The sequence below is a fragment of the Muntiacus reevesi genome, chromosome 4 (assembly GCF_963930625.1).
Source record: "Muntiacus reevesi chromosome 4, mMunRee1.1, whole genome shotgun sequence".
In the NCBI taxonomy this organism is placed as follows: domain Eukaryota; kingdom Metazoa; phylum Chordata; class Mammalia; order Artiodactyla; family Cervidae; genus Muntiacus; species Muntiacus reevesi.
This window is the reverse complement of record NC_089252.1, coordinates 129,431,297-129,449,644: the sequence shown is the minus strand read 5'-3', so window position 1 is coordinate 129,449,644 and position 18,348 is coordinate 129,431,297. Positions and strand designations below refer to the sequence as shown.

The following is an 18,348-nucleotide window of genomic DNA, read 5'->3' as shown; positions in this document are numbered from 1 at the left end:
AACATACTCTGACTTCACTCCTCAGGTACCTTCTCAGCCCAAGGAGCAAATAGTATGAATACTATTATTTTAAAGCAACTGCAGTCTCCACCTTTTTGAAGCATAGTGTTTTATCATTTCAAAATAGAGTAAGAAACTTTTCGTGAGGGAGAAATACCAGTATGCCTTACAAGATGGAGAAGGGTTTGGAAATGAAAGCAAATCTTGTCAACTCTATATTTATGAAAAAATAACTCAGCTTCACTACATTAGTAAATGTGTATCTGACAAATATTTTTAAATAGAAGTTCTCTAAAACATGTATCACACAAAATTTTCACATATTTGCAGTTTTTGGCACTCTTTAAGACCATACTATGATTAAAAAAAAAAAAAAAAACTATCACAAAATATACCACAAGTGACAATGCATCAATTTTCATTTGATTAACATTTCTAAAATTTCAAGAATATCAGATCTGCGAGGGTGGGATGTTTCGAGAGAACAGCATGTATATTATCTATAGTGAAACAGATCACCAGCCCAGGTTGGATGCATGAGACAAGTGCTCGGGCCTGGTGCACTGGGAAGACCCAGAGGGATTGGGTGGGGAGGGAGGCGGGAGGGGGGATCGGGATGGGGAATACGTGTAACTCCATGGCTGATTCATGTCAGTGTAAGACAAAACCCACTGCAATGTTGTGAAGTAATTAGCCTCCAACTAATAAAAATAAATGGAAAAAAAAAAGAATATCAGATCTTATTTCAAATGGTAACTCAAATTGACAATACTATCAACAACAAAAAAGAGGGAGAGAGATAAAGCAATCATTTTGCTCGAATAAATAAAATCATGAGACATGAAGAACTCTGTAACTCTGTACCTTTATGTGGGTTTTCAAACTCTTCAGATAAGAGGTGATAGCAGCAACCCACACTGCAAACCCCTCTGACTTCAGACTTGGAAGTGAATATTCGCAGAGTGTTTGGAGCAAGGTCACCACAAGTATGGAGACCTACCATCAAACAATCCTTAAAAGATAAGAAGAAAAAAAATGTTAGAAATTAAAAACAGGGGTAAAACACATTTCAGGTGAAAACTGTATATGTTTATCAGAACGCAGAGCTTTAAAAAAATTATAAAGTTCTAACTAGAAAGTATCATATGTCCCATTTTCATAACATAATTATTTCCTTTATAGGTAAAATGATTGTGATCTTTCACCAAAACTGATATACTTCTGAGCTGATTTTCTAATGCTTTTGGTTACTTGTCCATTTTACTTTTCTCTGGTCTCTTCTACAATTAATATTTGCTTAATAACTAGTCAAAATAAAGGCTAATTTGACCAATCAAATGTAGGTGGTGTTACTAGGACAAACTTGTGATTTGAGATACATTAATATCTTAATAGTCAATTTTTAAATTGCACTTCACCATTCAAAACTTATAAAACCTGCCATACAAGAGAAATTCAAAAGAAATTAAGCCTTGCTAAGTTGGCATTTCGATTCCAACATCAAAAAAATTTACTTAGTTCACTCATTACACCAAATATGACAATACCAATTCCAAATAAAAAATGTTGCTCTTAATTTTACAACATGAATTATGTAAAATTCCTTTGGGATGTTTCTCTTAATTACTCAAAGCCTAATTTAAATGCATACACCGAGTGGTCACACTGGCACGCACTCAAAAGAATTTCGATCAATATGCTGTTTAACTCTTCAGTTCCATAATTTCCTCATCTGTAAAATGAGGCCAATAATAGTATCTCATCTCAATGGGTTGTTGCAAGACTTTACTAAGTTAATACTTGTAAGTGACTTAGTATAATTTCTGGCACATAATAAAATTCAGTAAATGTTTTATATTCTTATTATATCAGGTTATTATAAATATGATGGATATTATAAATATTATAAATATTTAAAATAACAGACATTAAGTTGGGACTCAAATATATCATTATAACTATTTTAAGAACAAATATAACTACTCCATTTGAGTTATTTTACAAAAAATAATACTTTAGCTCATATAATCTAGATATGTGTGTGCCTAGTTGCTTCAGTCGTGTCCAACTCGTTGGGACTCATGGACCATGGCCCTCCAAGGCTCCGCTGTCCATGGGATTCTCCAGGCAAGAATACTGGAGTAGGGAGCCATTCCCTTCTCCAGGAGATCTTCCTGACCCAGGGATTGAACCCAGGTTTCTTGCATTGCAGGCAGGGCTGAAGTCTAACCTTTCTAAAGAAAAGAATTGTACCTGTACACTGCTTCAACCTTATAAAATATTCAGTTGCTTCAATCATTATTCTCTTCAAAGCACATTTTATGAAATGCTGTGCAATTATTTTGCTTTTCTCAGTGATTACACTGCGTGGGTAGGTTTTACTTAGATGTTTTGTTATAAATAATAAGGAATTCAGAGAGAAAGGGTTTGTTGCTAATTAAGGGTAGATCATAGAGGTACAAATCTCTCTTTTTAAGCTTAGCTCTCCCTAAAGACAACACAAAAAACATTTAACCTCATTCTTTACTGTACTCATTACACAGGGTTGGTTAATAACATCAGTAGGTGGCAAACAAAAACCTGCAATTAGCATAGCAGCCTAACAGCAAAATATTTAAGAACTGCATGTGTGTTGTACAGGGGGAGGAGAAAGGATAAGAGGCATTGGTCAATTTTGGTTATTAAATTACTGATTCACTAAGAAGCCAAGAAAAAATCTTCCATCATATATTTTATCAGCAAATTATTATAAAAGCTTGCATACAGTTTTGATCGTATACTTTTCAGACGACTCTTAAAAGCAAAAATAAATGATAATAAGCACTAAAAGTGTATATATTTTGAAGTCAAATTAAAGTAACTGGGGTTGTTTAACCCCAACAGAAGGTTAAGCTGTAACTTAATTACTGATTTCATACATAGGAAAAACAATTAATGAGGATTAACCAGTTTTCCACAATTAATGAAATACAAAAATACCTGGAACAAAGAAAAACTCCCCACTCTAAAATGACAAAGTACTAAAACACTGGTCAGCAATCAAACAAGGATTTAAACTTATGAAGAATTCTAGGATCTTTTGCTCATTCATTCTTTAGGGAAGACTTTTCAAAAAATTTAACAAGAGTAGAATATCATAACTTCAAAGGCTACCTTGATTTCTAAACACTGAGTTAAGCCAAATGATTCTAGAAACTCCTCTAATATTGCTTTAACATACAATGCTGCCTTTGTTTAAGATACATTGTCTCTTAAACATTATAGGACTCAACATACTTGTAGTTTAGAAAAAGTTGAAAATTTTTAAAAAAAATTCAGAAGCTACTCTTACTCAATACAATAGAAATTTTGGTTACCAAGGCTACCATTAAACATAATGTTGCCCTCGTGCTCACGGTTGAGCTCGCGCTTAGTCGTGTCAGACTCTCTGCGACTCCACAGACTGTAGCCCTGCAGGCCCCTCTGTCCATGGGGATTCTCCAGGCAAGAACACGGGAGTGGGTTGCCATGCCCTCCTCCAGGGTTCTTCCAGACCCAGGGATCAAACCCAGGTCTCCATCTGAGCCACCAAAGAAACCCAAGAATACTCGAGTGGGTAGCCTATTCCTTCTCCAGGGAACCTCCCAACCCAGGAAACGAACCAGGTCTCCTGTGTTGCAAGCAGATTCTTTACCAGCTGAGCTACCAGGGAAGCCCAATATTGCCCTAGATACCTCTTTATTCCAAATATAAATTAAATGTAAGAATTTTCTTGGAGTGGAATTTGAAAAATCCATCAATTGCATAATGAGAACTTAGCTAACTAGCTTCTGTATTTGTACTTATGTTTAATTCAGGATTAAAAATGAGGGGAGGGTAAGGGCACCCCATTCTGGAAAACTATGATTGTCAGATTGGTACTCTTATCAGATTTTGGTATCTATAGAAATCATGAAAGCATGAATATAATTTTATTTTCTTGGTTCTTTCAATTAATGCAATCAAATAAGATATGCAGCTTAAGTAAACTAATATTAAAATTTAATTCTATGTTTTATGGCCTTTACATAAATCAAATCACAGAATTCAAAACTGAAATCACCTCCAGATCTTTAATAATATCATGTAGTTCCGAATCAGCAGTGATAATAGATGTTAAAGGTGAATATATATTTGATTCATTTGACTTTGAAGTAATTTTTCTTCTCTCTTTACTTGCTTCAGACATTCTTCTCTTAGGTATTTGGGATGAGGAAGTAGGGTCTATGGCATTAACAGGCAAAAGGTCTCTAAGAGAAAAGGCATTTTCAAAACACAAATTTTCCTCTTGGTGTGAATAAACCTTTAGGTTTTCCATTTGTCTTCTGATGTCAGAAATCACAGAACCTGAAAACTCCAATACAAAGTCTGAGGTGGATGGCCTCCCTTGACCTGCAGCACTGCTGGCACCTACGCCCTCGGTGTCTGCTTCACATTTAGCTTCATCTTGCGCTTTCCTTTCTTTTGCTGTTTGTAATGCCAGTCCACTGACGTCTGGTTTCGACCGCCTACGGTAGACTTTCCAGTGCTTCTTCAGTTTCCTGTTTCTCTCCTCGGCTCCACGGGTATTTGAGGAGTCGATTCCATAAACTTTTAAGCCGTACTTTAAGGATAAAAAGGAGCTTAGGTAGCCTTTTCCAGAACCCAGGTCAATTATCTAAAGGAAATCAGAATGAATTAAAGGGATTTCAGTTAGATGGTAACAGCAATCTAAATTTTTTAAAAAAGCAAGTAAATGGATGGTTGTAAAATTTATACAACCTGTTACGCTTTACTCTATTTTAATTTTTGATCCCATTAAAAACAAATAACTCAGCATTTTTATTCAATATTTTAAGAGAAGTTCTAAGCAGTATAATAAGTCAAGAAAAGATGTAAAAGATAAATATTGAAAATAAAATTGTCTTTCTTCACTAGAACATTTAGGTGTGACCTAAATCAAATCCCTTAAGATTATTCAGTGGAAGTGACAAATAGATTCAAGGAATTAGATCTGGTAGACAGAATGTCTAAAGAACTATGGACAGATGCTCCTAACATTGTACAGGAGGTGGTGACCAAAACCATCCTCAAGAAAAAAAAAATGCAAAAAGGCAAAGTGGTTGTCTGGGGAGGCCTTAGAAATAGCTAAGAAAAGGAGAGAAGTGAAAGGCAAAGGAGAAAAGGAAAGATATACCCAGCTGAACGTACAGTTCCAGAGAATAGCAAGGAGAGACAGCCTTCTTAAGTGAAAAAAGGAATGAATTAGAAGAAAACAACAGAATGGGAAAGACCAGAGATCTTTCAAGAAAACTGGAGATACAGGGCAACACTTCAAGCAAAGATGGGCAAGTGAAGGACAGAAATGACAAAGACTTAACAGAAGCAGAAGAGATGAAGCAGATGTGGTAAGAACACAACAGAAACTATACAAAAAAAGGTCTAAATACCCAGATAACCACGAGGGTGTGGTCACTCACCTAGAGCCAGACATCCTGAGTGTGAATTCAAATTGGCCTTAGGAAGCATTATTATGAACAAAATTAGTGGAGATGATGGAATTCCAGTTGAGCTATTTCAAATCTGAAAAGATGATGCTGTTCAAGTGCTGCACTCAACGGCGTGCTGTGGTTCATGGGGTCGCAAAGAGTCGGACATGACTGAGCGACTGAACTGAACTGAACAATATGTCAGCAAATTTTGAAAACTCAGCAGTGGCCATAGGACTAGAAAAAGTTTGTTTTCATCCCAATCTTAAAGAAGGGCAATGCCAAAGAATGTTCAAACTACCATACGATTGTACTCATTTCACATGCTAGCAAGGTAATGGTTAAAATCCTTCAAGCTAGGCTTCAACAGTATGTGAACTGAGAACTTCCAGATGTACAAGCTGGATTTAGAAAAGGCAGAGGAATCAGAGACCAAATAGACAACATCCATCAGATCAGAGGAAAAGCAAGGGAGTTCCAGAAAACAACTACTTCTGCTTCTTTGACTACACTAAAGCCTTTGACTGTGTGGATCACAACAAACTGCAGAAAATTTTCAAAGAGACGGGAATACCAGACCACCTTACATGCATCCTGAGAAACCTGTATGCAGGACAAGAAGCAACAGTTAGACCCTGATATCGAACAGTGAATTGGTTCAAAACTGGGAAAGGAATACATCAAGACTGTATATTTTCACCCTGCATTTAACTTATTATGCAGAGTAAATCATGCAAAATGCCGGGACGGGGAATGACTAAGAAGCTGGAATCAAGATTGCCAGAAGAAATATCAACAATTTCAGATATGCTGATGATACCAGTCTAATGGCAGATAGCAAAGAGTAATTAGAGCCTCTTGATGAGGGTGAAAGAGCAGAGTGAAAAAGCTGGCTTAAAATTCAACATTCAAAAAACTCAGATCATGGCAGCTGGTCTCATCACTTCATGGCAAATAGAGGGGGAACAATGGAAAAGTGACAGACTTTATTTTCTTGGACTCCAAAATCACTGCAGACAGTGACTATAGCCATGAAATAAAAAATGCTTGCTCCTTGGAAGAAAAGTTATGACAAACCTAGAGAGTGTATTAAAAAGCAGAGACATCATTTTGCCCACAAAGATCTGTATAGTCAAAACGATAGTTTTTCCAGTAGTCATGTATGGATTTGAGAGATGGACCATAAAGAAAGCTGAGTGCTTAAGAATTAATGCTTTTGAACTGTGGTGCTAGAGAAGACTCTTGAGAGTCCCTTGGACAGTAAGAAGATCAAATCAGTCCATCCTAAAGGAAATCAACCCTGAATATTCATTCGAAGGACTGACACTGAAGTTGAAGCTCCAGTACTCTGGCCACCTGATGCAAAAAGCCGACTCACTGGAAAAGACCCTGATGCTGGGGAAGACTGAAGGCAGGAGGAGAAAGGAGCAACAGAGGATGAGATGGTTGGATGGCATCACTGACTCAATGAACGAGTTTCAGCAAACTCTGGGAGATGGTGAAGGACAAAGAGGCCTGGCGTGCTGCAGATCATGGGGTCACAATGAGACACAACTGAGTGACTGAACAACAACATGAACCATGCTATTTCAAATTTTTTCTCTGAACTTTAGAAATTAATCTGTTATCAATTGAAAATTATTATATATTTCATATAAATAAGTATACTCAAAATGAAAAGTTATAAAGGACAACAACAAATACCCATCAAAGATTTAAGTATAAGTGATTTATTTGGGAGATGAAGAAAACACTGATAGGGGAATAGAGTAGGAAAAAAAGAGAAAGGAAGGCAGCTCAACAACAGGTGTGTTTGTGGGCAAAACACGACTTTACAACAACCTGGGTTTAATCCCACTGGAAAACTCGGAGAGTCAGTGTAGAACACAAACCTCAGACTCAAGTCACCTGGAAAGTCCGGGAGTTGATGTATTTGTTTATTAACTTGTATTAGTCACTAATTTAAGGATGCACACAGAGAGGAATTAATCCCCAGAATGTGTATGCAGGCAGTGCCATGCTTCAGCACACAGAGAAAATCCACAGGGAAAGAAATACAGCAACTGCCAGGTAGAAAGCAGCCGGACCACCATGACGTGGTAAGGCCCAGTAGTACCTGAGGAAGGCTTCCAGCAGCATCTGCTGTACCCATGAAGCCACCAGCCAACCTAGGGATGGGTGTATCAGTAATCGCATTCCATATAACCGTGTTCCTTCCATAGCCTATCCCCCTGCTTCCCCTACCAGAGCTAACAACTATTATCAGACTATTGTCTATGATTCCCTTGCTTCTTTAATGGTTTTTTTGCATATATTTTTTTGCATTAAGAATAGAGGGATTGGGTGGAGAGGGAGGTGGGAGGGGGGATCAGGATGGGGAACACATGTAAATCCATGGCTGATTCATGTCAATGTATGGCAAAGCCCACTACAATACTGTAAAGTAATTAGCCTCCAACTAATAAAAATAAATGAAAAAAAAAGAACATACCATTATTTTCTTTAAGAGCTTTTTAAAAATGATACCATAAAATATGCAATCATCAGTAAATTGCTTATTTTCCCCATTCACTTGTATGCTTCTAACATTCCTTCATACGTTAGGCACAGCAGCAGCTGGTTACGTTTTACTGTGTACTTGCCCCCTTTACTCTGGCTGGGTATCTCCATCATGGTGAGCCTGTTACTGATCCCGACAAGCACTGCTTGGGCATGACACATGGAGAAAAGGTTGACAGCTCCTGCCTCAGCTCTTGCCATACTTCCTACCCTCAAGATCTGTGTTGCCGTAAGTGGTTCTGCAAGCCTGGCTCAAGCAGCGATCATTTTCCAACCATCCTCAAACTCCCAGAAGTCTGGAAGAATACACGGAAAAGATTCTAACACCTCTTAAAAACTGAAGAAGGCAGAGTCCTCCATGACCCCCATAGATGTTCTCGTAGGGTAAGAAAAATGACTATTTTTATAGGCCAACATAGGCAACTACTGATTTTATTTTCGCATCTGTTTTCAGACATCACTACCTTTCACAAGGCTATTTTTGACAATAGGAATGCATTATGATTCTGACACTATGAAAGAATCCAGGTTTCTCTGTGTTACAATAATAAGGCAGATGCCCCCGACCACAGGTTGGTACCTCACGTCCTTGGGAACACCTAGCAGTAAACAATTCTGCAGGAAGTCATCTCCATAATGCTGCTTCAATGTAGAATTACAACATAAGATAATTACCATAGCTTCTATCCACTCTGAAAAGAGTGAAATTTGTAGCAAAATATTAATAGCCATATCTTTTTAGTATAAATTGGTTATAATTGCAGTGTATTAGGTAGTGAGAGTATATTTAAAGGGTCAGAAATGATGTGACGTATCTCACATTAGCTATCACTTAATGACGTTTTAAAGACTAGAGGAGGGCAGTAGAAAAGGAAATTTGAATGATACCCCCCAAAACGGTAATAATTTTAACACGAGAATATATAGGGAAATACTCTTATTACCTGCTTTATTCCACAGTATTCAGCAATACTGCTGATGAGTTCTGACATTGCCTGAACTTCGTGAGATTTTTTCAAATTCATAAACTCATCAAGTTTCACATTTTCATCTGAACAAAAATAGAACAGAATTAACACACTGCTACTAAAGAAATAAAAGTGGTAAGAAACATCTGTTGATGATCATGTTTTCTATAATTAAATATGAAAATAATACAGAGATCCTATTGTGGTTTCTATATGATAGTTATCGACTAGTTTAGCTATTATGAATTGTTTGAATTAATAAAATGAAAAAGACTCATATAACATTATTAAAAATGTTCCTTGAAATATAAAATGATTAATTACAAAGGAAAAGACTGATAACTAGTCTACAATGCAGGAAAAAAAATGTGGAGATTTATAACTAAGTTGTTTGTTTAATATGGCGCATGAGAAAATCAATTCATTTAGAACAGGTAAGTCTACCAGGTCTAACAAATTAAGAACATGTTGGAAATATAGACATATATGAATAGCATATTAATTCTAAATGCCTAAAAAACATACATACACACACAAACACACCTACCAGTTCTCTGTTTTTGATTTCCATGAAGGGCCACAAGCAGTTGATCAAAAGGAGTACATACTCCCAAGTTTTGTACAGAATAATACTTTGCAGCCAGAGCAAATGCTTCCACATTCACCAGCTTCTGGGAAGTTTCACAAAATATTTTTGGAAAATCAGTAACATCTAAAAAATCGAGATAAAAAGGGAAACGTTGGCAACAAAATAAGCAATTACTAGCTAATCGGTTGGAGATTTAAAAAAACAATCAATGAAAAACAAATACTGTGTATTAGTGTATATACATGGAATATAGAATGGTGATTCTGATGAACTCCTTGCGGGCAGCAATGGAGCCGCAGACAGAAAACAGAATTGGGGACACGGGGCGGGGGAAGGAGAGGGCGGGGCGGATGGCGGGAGTGGCGTGAAACACATACTCTGCCATACGTAAAACAGAGAGCCAGTGAGAATCTGCTGGATGACTCAGGAAACTCAAACTGGGGCTCTTCAAAACCTAGGGGGCGGGAAGGGGTCACAGGCGGGAGGAAGGGGACATATGCACATTGATATTGTTTAGTGACTCAGTTGTGTCTGACTCTTTGCGACCCCATGGACTGCAGCACACCAGGTTTCCCAGTCCTTCGCCATCTTCCAGAGCTTGCTCAAAGTCATGTCCATTGAGTCGGTGATGCCATCCAGACATCTTGTTCTGTGTTGTCTCCTTCTCCTCCTGCCTTCAATCTTCTTCAGCATCAGGGTCTTTTCTAATGAGTCAGCTCTTCATATCAGGTGGCCAAAGTATTGGTGCTTTAGCTTCAGCATCAGCATCATTCCTTCCAATGAATATTCAGGGTTGACTCCTTTAGGATGGACTGGTTGGATCTCCTTGCAGTCCAAGGGATTCTCAACAGTCTTCTCCAACACCACATTTCAAAAACATCAATTCTTCAGCTCAGCCTTCCTTATGGTCCAACTCGCACACCTGTACATGACTACTGAAAAAACCATAGCTTTGACTAGATGGACCTTTGCTAGCAAAGTAATGTCTCTGCTTTATAATAGGCTGTCTAGGTTTGTCATAGCTTTTCTCCAAGGAGTAAGCTTCTATTAATTTCATGACTGTAGTCACTGTCCACAGTGATTTTGGAGCCTAGAAAAGTCTCTTGCTATTTCCATTGTTTCCCCATCTATTTGCCATAAGGTCATGGGACTGGATGCCATGATCTTCGTTTTTTGAATGTTGAGTTTTAAGCCAGCCTTTTTACTCTCTTCTTTCACCTTCATCAAGAGGCTCTGTAGTTTCTCTTTGCTTTCTGCCATAAACGTGGTGTCAACAAATATGTGAGATTATTTATATTTCTTCTGCCAATCTTGATCCCAGCATTTTGCATGACATACTCTGCATATAAGTTAAATAAGCAGGGTGACAATATACAGCCTTGATGTACTCCTTTCCCAGTTTTGAACCAGGCTGTTGTTCAAAATCAGGTTCTAACTGTTGCTTCTTGTCCTGCATACAGGTTTCTTAGAGGAGGTTTCTTAGGTAAGGCAGGTGGTCTTGTATTTCAATCTATTTAAGAATTTTCCACAGTTTGTTGAGATCCACACATTGAGTAGGCTTTAGCGTAGTCAATGAAGCAGAGGTAGATGTTTTTTCTGGAATTATCTTGCTTTATCTCTGATACAATGGATGTTGGTAATTTGATCTCTGGTTCCTCTGCCTTTTCTAAATCCAGCTTGAACATCTGGAAGTTCTGAGTTCACATACTTTTGAAGCCTAGTTTGAAGGATTTTGAGCATTACTTTGCTAGCATGTGATATGAGTGCAATTGTGCAGTAGTTTGAACATTCCTTGGTGTTGCTTTTTTTTGGGACTGGAATGAAAACTGACCTTTTCCAGTCCTGTAGCCATTGCTGAGCCTTCCAAATTTGTTGGCATATTGAGTGTAGCACTTTAAAGCATCATCTTTTAGGATCTGAAATAGCTCAACTGGAATTCCATTACCTCCACTAGCTTTGTTCGTAGTGATGCTCTCTAAGGCCCACTTGACTTTGCACTCCTGGATGTCAGGCTCTAGGTGAGTGATCACACCATTATGGTTACCCTGGTATTAAGATATTTTTCATATAGCTCTTCTGTGTATTGTTGTCATCTCTTCTTAATACCTTCCGCTTCTGTAGGTACATACTCTTTCTGTCTTTAATTGTGCCCATCTTTGCGTGAAATGTTCCCTTGGTATCTCTAATTTTCTTAGAGAGACCCCTAGTCTTTCCCATTCTATTGTTTTCCTCTACTTCTTTGCATTGATCACTGAGGAAGGCTTTCTTATCTCTCCTTGCTATTCTTTGGAACTTTGCATTCAGATGGGTATATCTTTCCTTTTCTCCTTTGCCTTTTGCTTCTTGTCTCTTCTCAGATATTTGTAAGTCCTCCTCAGACAACCATTTTGCCTTTTTGCATTTCTTTTTCCTGAGGATTGTTTTGTTCACCACCTCCTGCACAATGTTACAAACCTCTGTCCATAGTTCTTCAGGTACTCTGTCTACCAGATCTAATTCCTTGAATCTATTTGTCACTTTCACTGTATAATCATAAGGGATCTGATTTGGTCATACCTGAATGGTCCAGTGGTTTTCCCTACTTTCTTCAATCTAAGCCTGAATTTGGCAATAAGGGGTTCATGATCTGAGCCTCAGTCAGCCCCTGGTCTTGTATTTGCTGCCTGTATAGAACTTCTCTGTTTATACTTGTGGCCGATTCATGTTGATGTATGACAGAAACCAACACAATACTGTAAAGCAGTGGTCCTTTCATTAAAAATAAATACATTTTTAAAAACTAAAAAAAAAATGAAAAACATTTATCTTAGAACAAATTACATTTTCATTTTGGTGTGAATTTTGGAAATATCACTAACGGTTCCATTATATTTATTATTTAAACTATTAGCTATTTATTTGTAGCAGCTAGTTTTCTCATAATACACTATACAAGTATATACTTATATTCCACATTAAAATTTGGTATTTTTGTTGTTGATGTTTCAAAAACCAAGAAAAGAAAGAAAGAAAAACATTTAAAACCATGCTAAACTGAAATATGGTCATTAAATTCATGAATGATCCTGGCTGACATACAACCGTACCGTATATTTAAAGAAGGTCAGTCCATCCAATGCTATCACATCCTGTCCACATTGCAGGTGGAACGATGGCAACGTTTTCAATGGTGAAAGAGAAAGTCGCTCAGTCATGTCCGACTTTTTGTGACCCGATGGACTATACCGTCCATGGAGTTCTCCAGACCAGAATACTGGAGTGGGTAGCCTTTCCCTTCTCCAGGGTTTCATCCCAACCCAGGGATTGAACCCAGGTCTCCCACATTGCAGGCGGATTCTTTACCAGCTGAGCCACAAGGGAAGCCCAAGGATACTGGAGTGGGTAACCTATCCCTTTCCAGCGGAACTTTCCTACCCAGGAATTGAACCAGGGTCTCCTGCATTGCAGGCAGATTCTTTACCAACTGAACTATCAGGGAAGCCCTTCAATGCTATGTTATTATAAAAAAGTCCCTGCACCCTGATTCACCGGACCATGTAGACCTATGAGTGGTGTGTTTGTATGTGTGTGTATATGTGTTTGTTCAACACCCTCTCAATATGAGTTCTAAAGTTAATCAGGTTATGATTATGTGAAAACTGTTCATTTCCTTCCAATGTCAGTTTAAAGCATGTGTCTAAGCTTCACATAGAAACTACTGATAGCTGCCCAACGCTCACTGATTTAGCAGAGCAAATGACCACTCTTTAAACACCCTGCATCCCTCTCTGTGTGAGGATCATACACCCTGTTGAACTCAGATGTGGCTGTATCTCACCAAGGTGGATGAACTAGGCCATTTTCATGCAGAAGTTTTAAAAGTATCAAAAGATTCACTACACTTTCTTTGCCTAGAACTGTAATTGTTAAGATGTGTCGAAATAGAACCTCCCTCAACCTGAACCCCCAAGAGATGACAACAAAGTCATCGCTGCTGTCAAACTACAAGGAACAGGCAGTCAGTATACATGAAAAATAACATCATTGTTTTCAGTCGCTGAGTTTTTAGGTTTATTACTGCAGCATAAAATTGCCTATTCCAATGTATACACATAGTATAGATTTGCTCTTTATTTGTTCATTTCATTTTTCTATAGCCACTTTTAATGCATGTTAATTTATTTATCAAGGTTTTTTCAAAAAAGGCATTCTGATTTGTAGGCAATAGCTCAAGGAAACTCTGGATGGAGTAGTTTATTTTCAAGTCCATTTACCAAAAAAAATATTTTTAATAATCAAAAAAATACATCTAGTGGTTAAATAAAATATTTAAAATGTTCACTTTACAAAAGCATGGTGCAATTCAGGGAACAACTTAGGTTCTACCAGAAAAACCACAATATATGCTATGAAATTTTTCTAGCATTGATGATCCTCCAAAGTTACCTATGAAATTATAAAAACCTATTTAAACATGAAAAGCAATGATGCTTCCTGGCAAAAATTAAAAGCAAGAAAACTGATGAGGGTTTATAGAACACTAACTAAAAACTACATGTTTAAGACAGTACTGTTTGAAAGGTAATATCTACTAAGTTGATAGTATTACTAGCAATATTTACTAAATTAATTAATAAGAAAATTAGCGGAGAATGTATAGCCTCCATTTCTGAATCAATTAAATAGAAATTTAAACTATAAGATTACTACAAATTTACTTTAAATACATTTTGTGTATTACATAAAGTTCTTTGGACATTTTACAAACTGAATTTACTAATGCAGCCAAAAGTAATAAAATCCACATCAAAATATTTAGGCCTGATACAGTGGGGAAACTCAGTCAACCATTAAGTGAGTCTCAGTTTTAAGGGCAGTCTCAACATCCCCACGTACCAGGGCTACAAATTCTTAGAGTGTGATAGAAATAAGAGCATTAAATCTCAAAGTGCAGAGGGACTATTAAAGTAGTCAGTTATTGGACAAGGTTGCCAACAGAAAGAAATGTGATGTTTCTGTTGGAAAAGTAAAGGTTCAAAGCAATTAAACTACTGAATCAATCCTACTGAAAATATGTGAAAAAATCCCCATCCAAGTCAAATTAATGTTGTTAATTTGTTTTTAATTATTAGCCTCCTAGTAATTTCAGAAATTTGGAGATCTAAATTGCAAAGATACTAAATTTTTATTAATTTGCTTACATAAAAAAGATAGTATTCCGATTCAGTCCTGTTGTTTGAGGCTATACCAGTTTATTCAGATCATCTAGAAATCTGTGAAAAAATTTTTTTGAATTATGAAAATAAAGCTTTTGTAACTTTGTTTTCAAATGATCCAACCTGTAACTTCCATTACTTAAGATGTTCAGAGATTCAGAGAAAGAGAGGTGTCAGTGGTTGTCTTCATTGCTATTTCTGAAACAGTAAGTTCCATTGGGATGGAAATGGTGGCCGGGGTTCTGCATAGCGCATTCCCAGATACCTGTATACTGAGCTTGAGTTTGGCAACTAGCAAAACAGAAACCACAGTGTTACTCAACTTATTATTTAATTAATTCTCGATTAGTTAAACTTTTTACCCAGGAAAAGCTTCATTTTAAAATTTGATGCCTGTTGCACCTGCATATTATGTGGCTTGATTACTTTGCCAATATCTCCCTCTACTGGAATTATGGGCTCTGCTTTACTACATACTTTGCCTTTATTTACTCTTATTTTTCTATCCACCCACAGAAGTTTCTTACAAGATGGATTAGACAGAAGTTTCTTACAAGACTTGGACATGAGGGAGCAAAAACAGCAAAGAGGCAAGGGAGAAGTTAATTCTATTAAATATAAGATCACGATATCTCTAAGTACTTTTTTTTTTACAGCAGAGATCAATGTACAAGGAAAGATAGAAAGGTTATACATACACATGTTGGATTATGAAAATCTCAAAGTAAAGAAATAAATAATAATGTTTCAAAGCTAGAAATAAAATAGAAACAATCAATGAATATATAATATTAACATTTAATATAAATAAAATTTCAAAACTAAATGTCTGATATTTTCTTGAATATTACCTAGCACTTTAAGGAGGACAGAGTTAGGATTCACATTATCTCATCACTATTACTGCTAACATTTATTGTACATATACTACCTGCTAGGCACTCTGTCAAACAATTGATATTTAATGGAAAAGACTTATAAGCTAGTTATATTGTGCTCCCATCCACAATTACAGAGGAGGAAATAAATACTCAGAGAGGCTGCAATTTAGCCAGGTTCCCACAAACACTAAGGAGCAAGGCATGTGGACCAAGGCTATGTCCCCACATTCAATCAACATGCGACAGCGGTGAGTTCGGTGGACAAGAAACAAAATCAGGAAAGACAGCATTTTAAAAAGTTCCAGGCAGATCTGTCAGAATAAGTTAACAAGAATTCTCTCTGGCAGAGATCAATAATGGTAATAACTTAACATAGGTTCAAACTCAATTTATCTTAATCATTTCACTGTCTTCACTCCCCTCAACAGCTTCCTCTTTACCACAAGCGATCTCAAGATTTTAAGAAATGAAAGAGTAATTTCTCCATATAAAAGAGCTGATAAATCCCTGAAGAGTAAAAGTTTTTATGAAGCTGTTGTGGGTTTCTGCTTGTGGAAACTAACACCCCCACTGTTTCACACCTAGGCGGAAGGCTGTAACACCTTGCACACAGCAGGAACTCAGTAAGTGGGGAATGAACGGCTGGATGGATGCAAGCGATTCCTCAATGCATTTACTACTGTGGCATCAGCAGGCACACTGGGAGAACCAATTCTAAGATTCTGCGGTGGCAGTCATCACTGAGGCCACCGTGAAGACTTCAAGAGTGCTGCCGAGCCTGTCGGAAGGGCAGAAGTCCTCATCTCAGTCTTCACGATCGCAATTTAGAACATTTAGAAAGTGAGGTAAGATAAAAGACAGCTATGTGCTAAATTCTGACACTTACCTGCATTATAGGGGTTAGGGTAAAGGTCACAATTGTTACAATCACTCAACCTGAAAATTTCCTCTGGTCCAGAGGTTCACGAAGAAATCAACAGTGCCCTCTTCATAACAATAGAAATGTTATGGACTCACTTCTATATAATGTCCTACAGATGTCTCCAATTCAAAAGGCCCCAAACTGAAATGAACGTTCTTATGCTCACCAAAACTTTCCCTCCTCCTATTTCCTCTGCTGCTTAACACTGGCATCAGTCACCCACTGCTGAAGTTAAAAATCTTTACATCATCTTCAGTGCTCCTTGCTCCCTCAATCCACATTTCCAGTCACCCATTAATCCTAATGGAACAATGTCTTGCATTTGGAACCGCTCCCCCTTAACTTGCCCATCACTGCCAGGGTTCAGACTCTATTAACATCATGACTGTCACTGAAATAGTAATTTTTTTCCCTTAGCAATAAAACTTCCAAAGCACAGTGCTCAATAAGTGTTGGTTGAGATGAATTTTACATGTTTCCTAAAATGTAAATTTAAAGTTGATGCAAGTTTAATTACACATTTGAAAGCATTTCCACAAGAGTTGACTTTAGGCTTCAATCTTTTATACTTGTTTACTAGACTTCAATCAAAAGTTAGAGCTGTCTTGCTGAAGTATGAAAATTAAAGATGGGGTACATTAAATTTTATGAATGCTTCATTATGCCCATAACCCTATAATCTATGTAAGGCAGAAACAGAATATATACTGTGACCTTTTAAAATAAATCAATATATGTTACTCAATTATGTGCTAGGAAACTTTTTACAAAAACTCCAGCATAATTTATGGTTGCATATTAAATGAAAAAAATGTTATCTCAAGACTAAACCATGCTCTTAGAAAGAACGATTTAATTAATAAGAAATTGATATACATATCCTTATTGTGCCAACATTACATCACAACGAATGTATAAAGTACATGGAACAATTTCAAAATCATTTTCACATTTATTTATACAACTAGGAAAATCAGTTTTTACTCTAATATTTCTTAGAGTAAATACACAGTATTTAATAGACCCTTTTCATAGTTTAATTTGAAGGAAAATAAAAATAGCATACAAAACAACAGCAGTTTAGAAAACGGATTTGGTATATAAAAAATAAATCCGCTAAAAAATAAACAATTCTGGGATACCTACTACGTGCAAAGTAATAACTGAACCAGATAAAGCCAATTTGTTAACGATTGGTGATTCATCTATGGCATATAGCATCTTATTTACAAAGCATGTGGAGAACAAATGTGCAGTGTGGATTCCAGAGAGCTCAGTAATTCCCAGTTACAATTCTTTCAGGATGTCACATGGGATGTGCTTACCCAGGTCTTCCCCTTGTTTTTCCCTCTGATACCATCTTCCCTCAGATATTTTCATGGTTCTCTCTCTTACTTCCTTCAAGTCTTTGTTCAAACGTCACCACTTCAGTGAAAACTTTCCTGACAACCCTATTTAAAGCTGCAACTTCACTCAGCTCTCATTCCTCACTGATCTTCACCAGTGTTTTATAGCACTTATCATCATTTGACACAGCGATATGCCAGAGGACACAGATTTTTGTTCACTGCTGTGTCCTGAGGAAACCTAGAATGATTTCCTCCCATAGCAGGCACTCAATGACTAGAGCGGGTACATGATTAAGCAAGAACTAGGTCTGAATTCTGGTTCTCAGACTGTCTCTCCCTCTATGGCCATGAGTAATCTATTTATCTGTTATAAGACTTGATACCTCCATCTATAAAATG

The 18,348-nt window shown here is 37.0% G+C and overlaps 1 protein-coding gene across 3 annotated transcripts in view; it reads right to left on the bottom strand.

Annotated features, from left to right (window-relative positions):
* METTL25 (methyltransferase like 25) overlaps positions 1 to 18,348 on the bottom strand; it is a 128,561-nt gene that overhangs the window by 96,663 nt on the left and 13,550 nt on the right. For all 3 annotated transcript variants that reach the window (XR_010663043.1, XM_065934161.1, XM_065934160.1), the window contains exons 2-5: positions 9,561 to 9,725; positions 8,990 to 9,096; positions 4,082 to 4,675; positions 865 to 1,012 (exon numbers count right to left, since the gene is read on the bottom strand). Coding sequence is in view for 2 of the 3 variants with exons in the window: in XM_065934161.1 (XP_065790233.1) it covers positions 865 to 1,012; positions 4,082 to 4,675; positions 8,990 to 9,096; positions 9,561 to 9,725 (1,014 nt within the window). In the remaining variant the exon portion in view is untranslated. The remainder of the gene's footprint in view (positions 1 to 864; positions 1,013 to 4,081; positions 4,676 to 8,989; positions 9,097 to 9,560; positions 9,726 to 18,348) is intronic.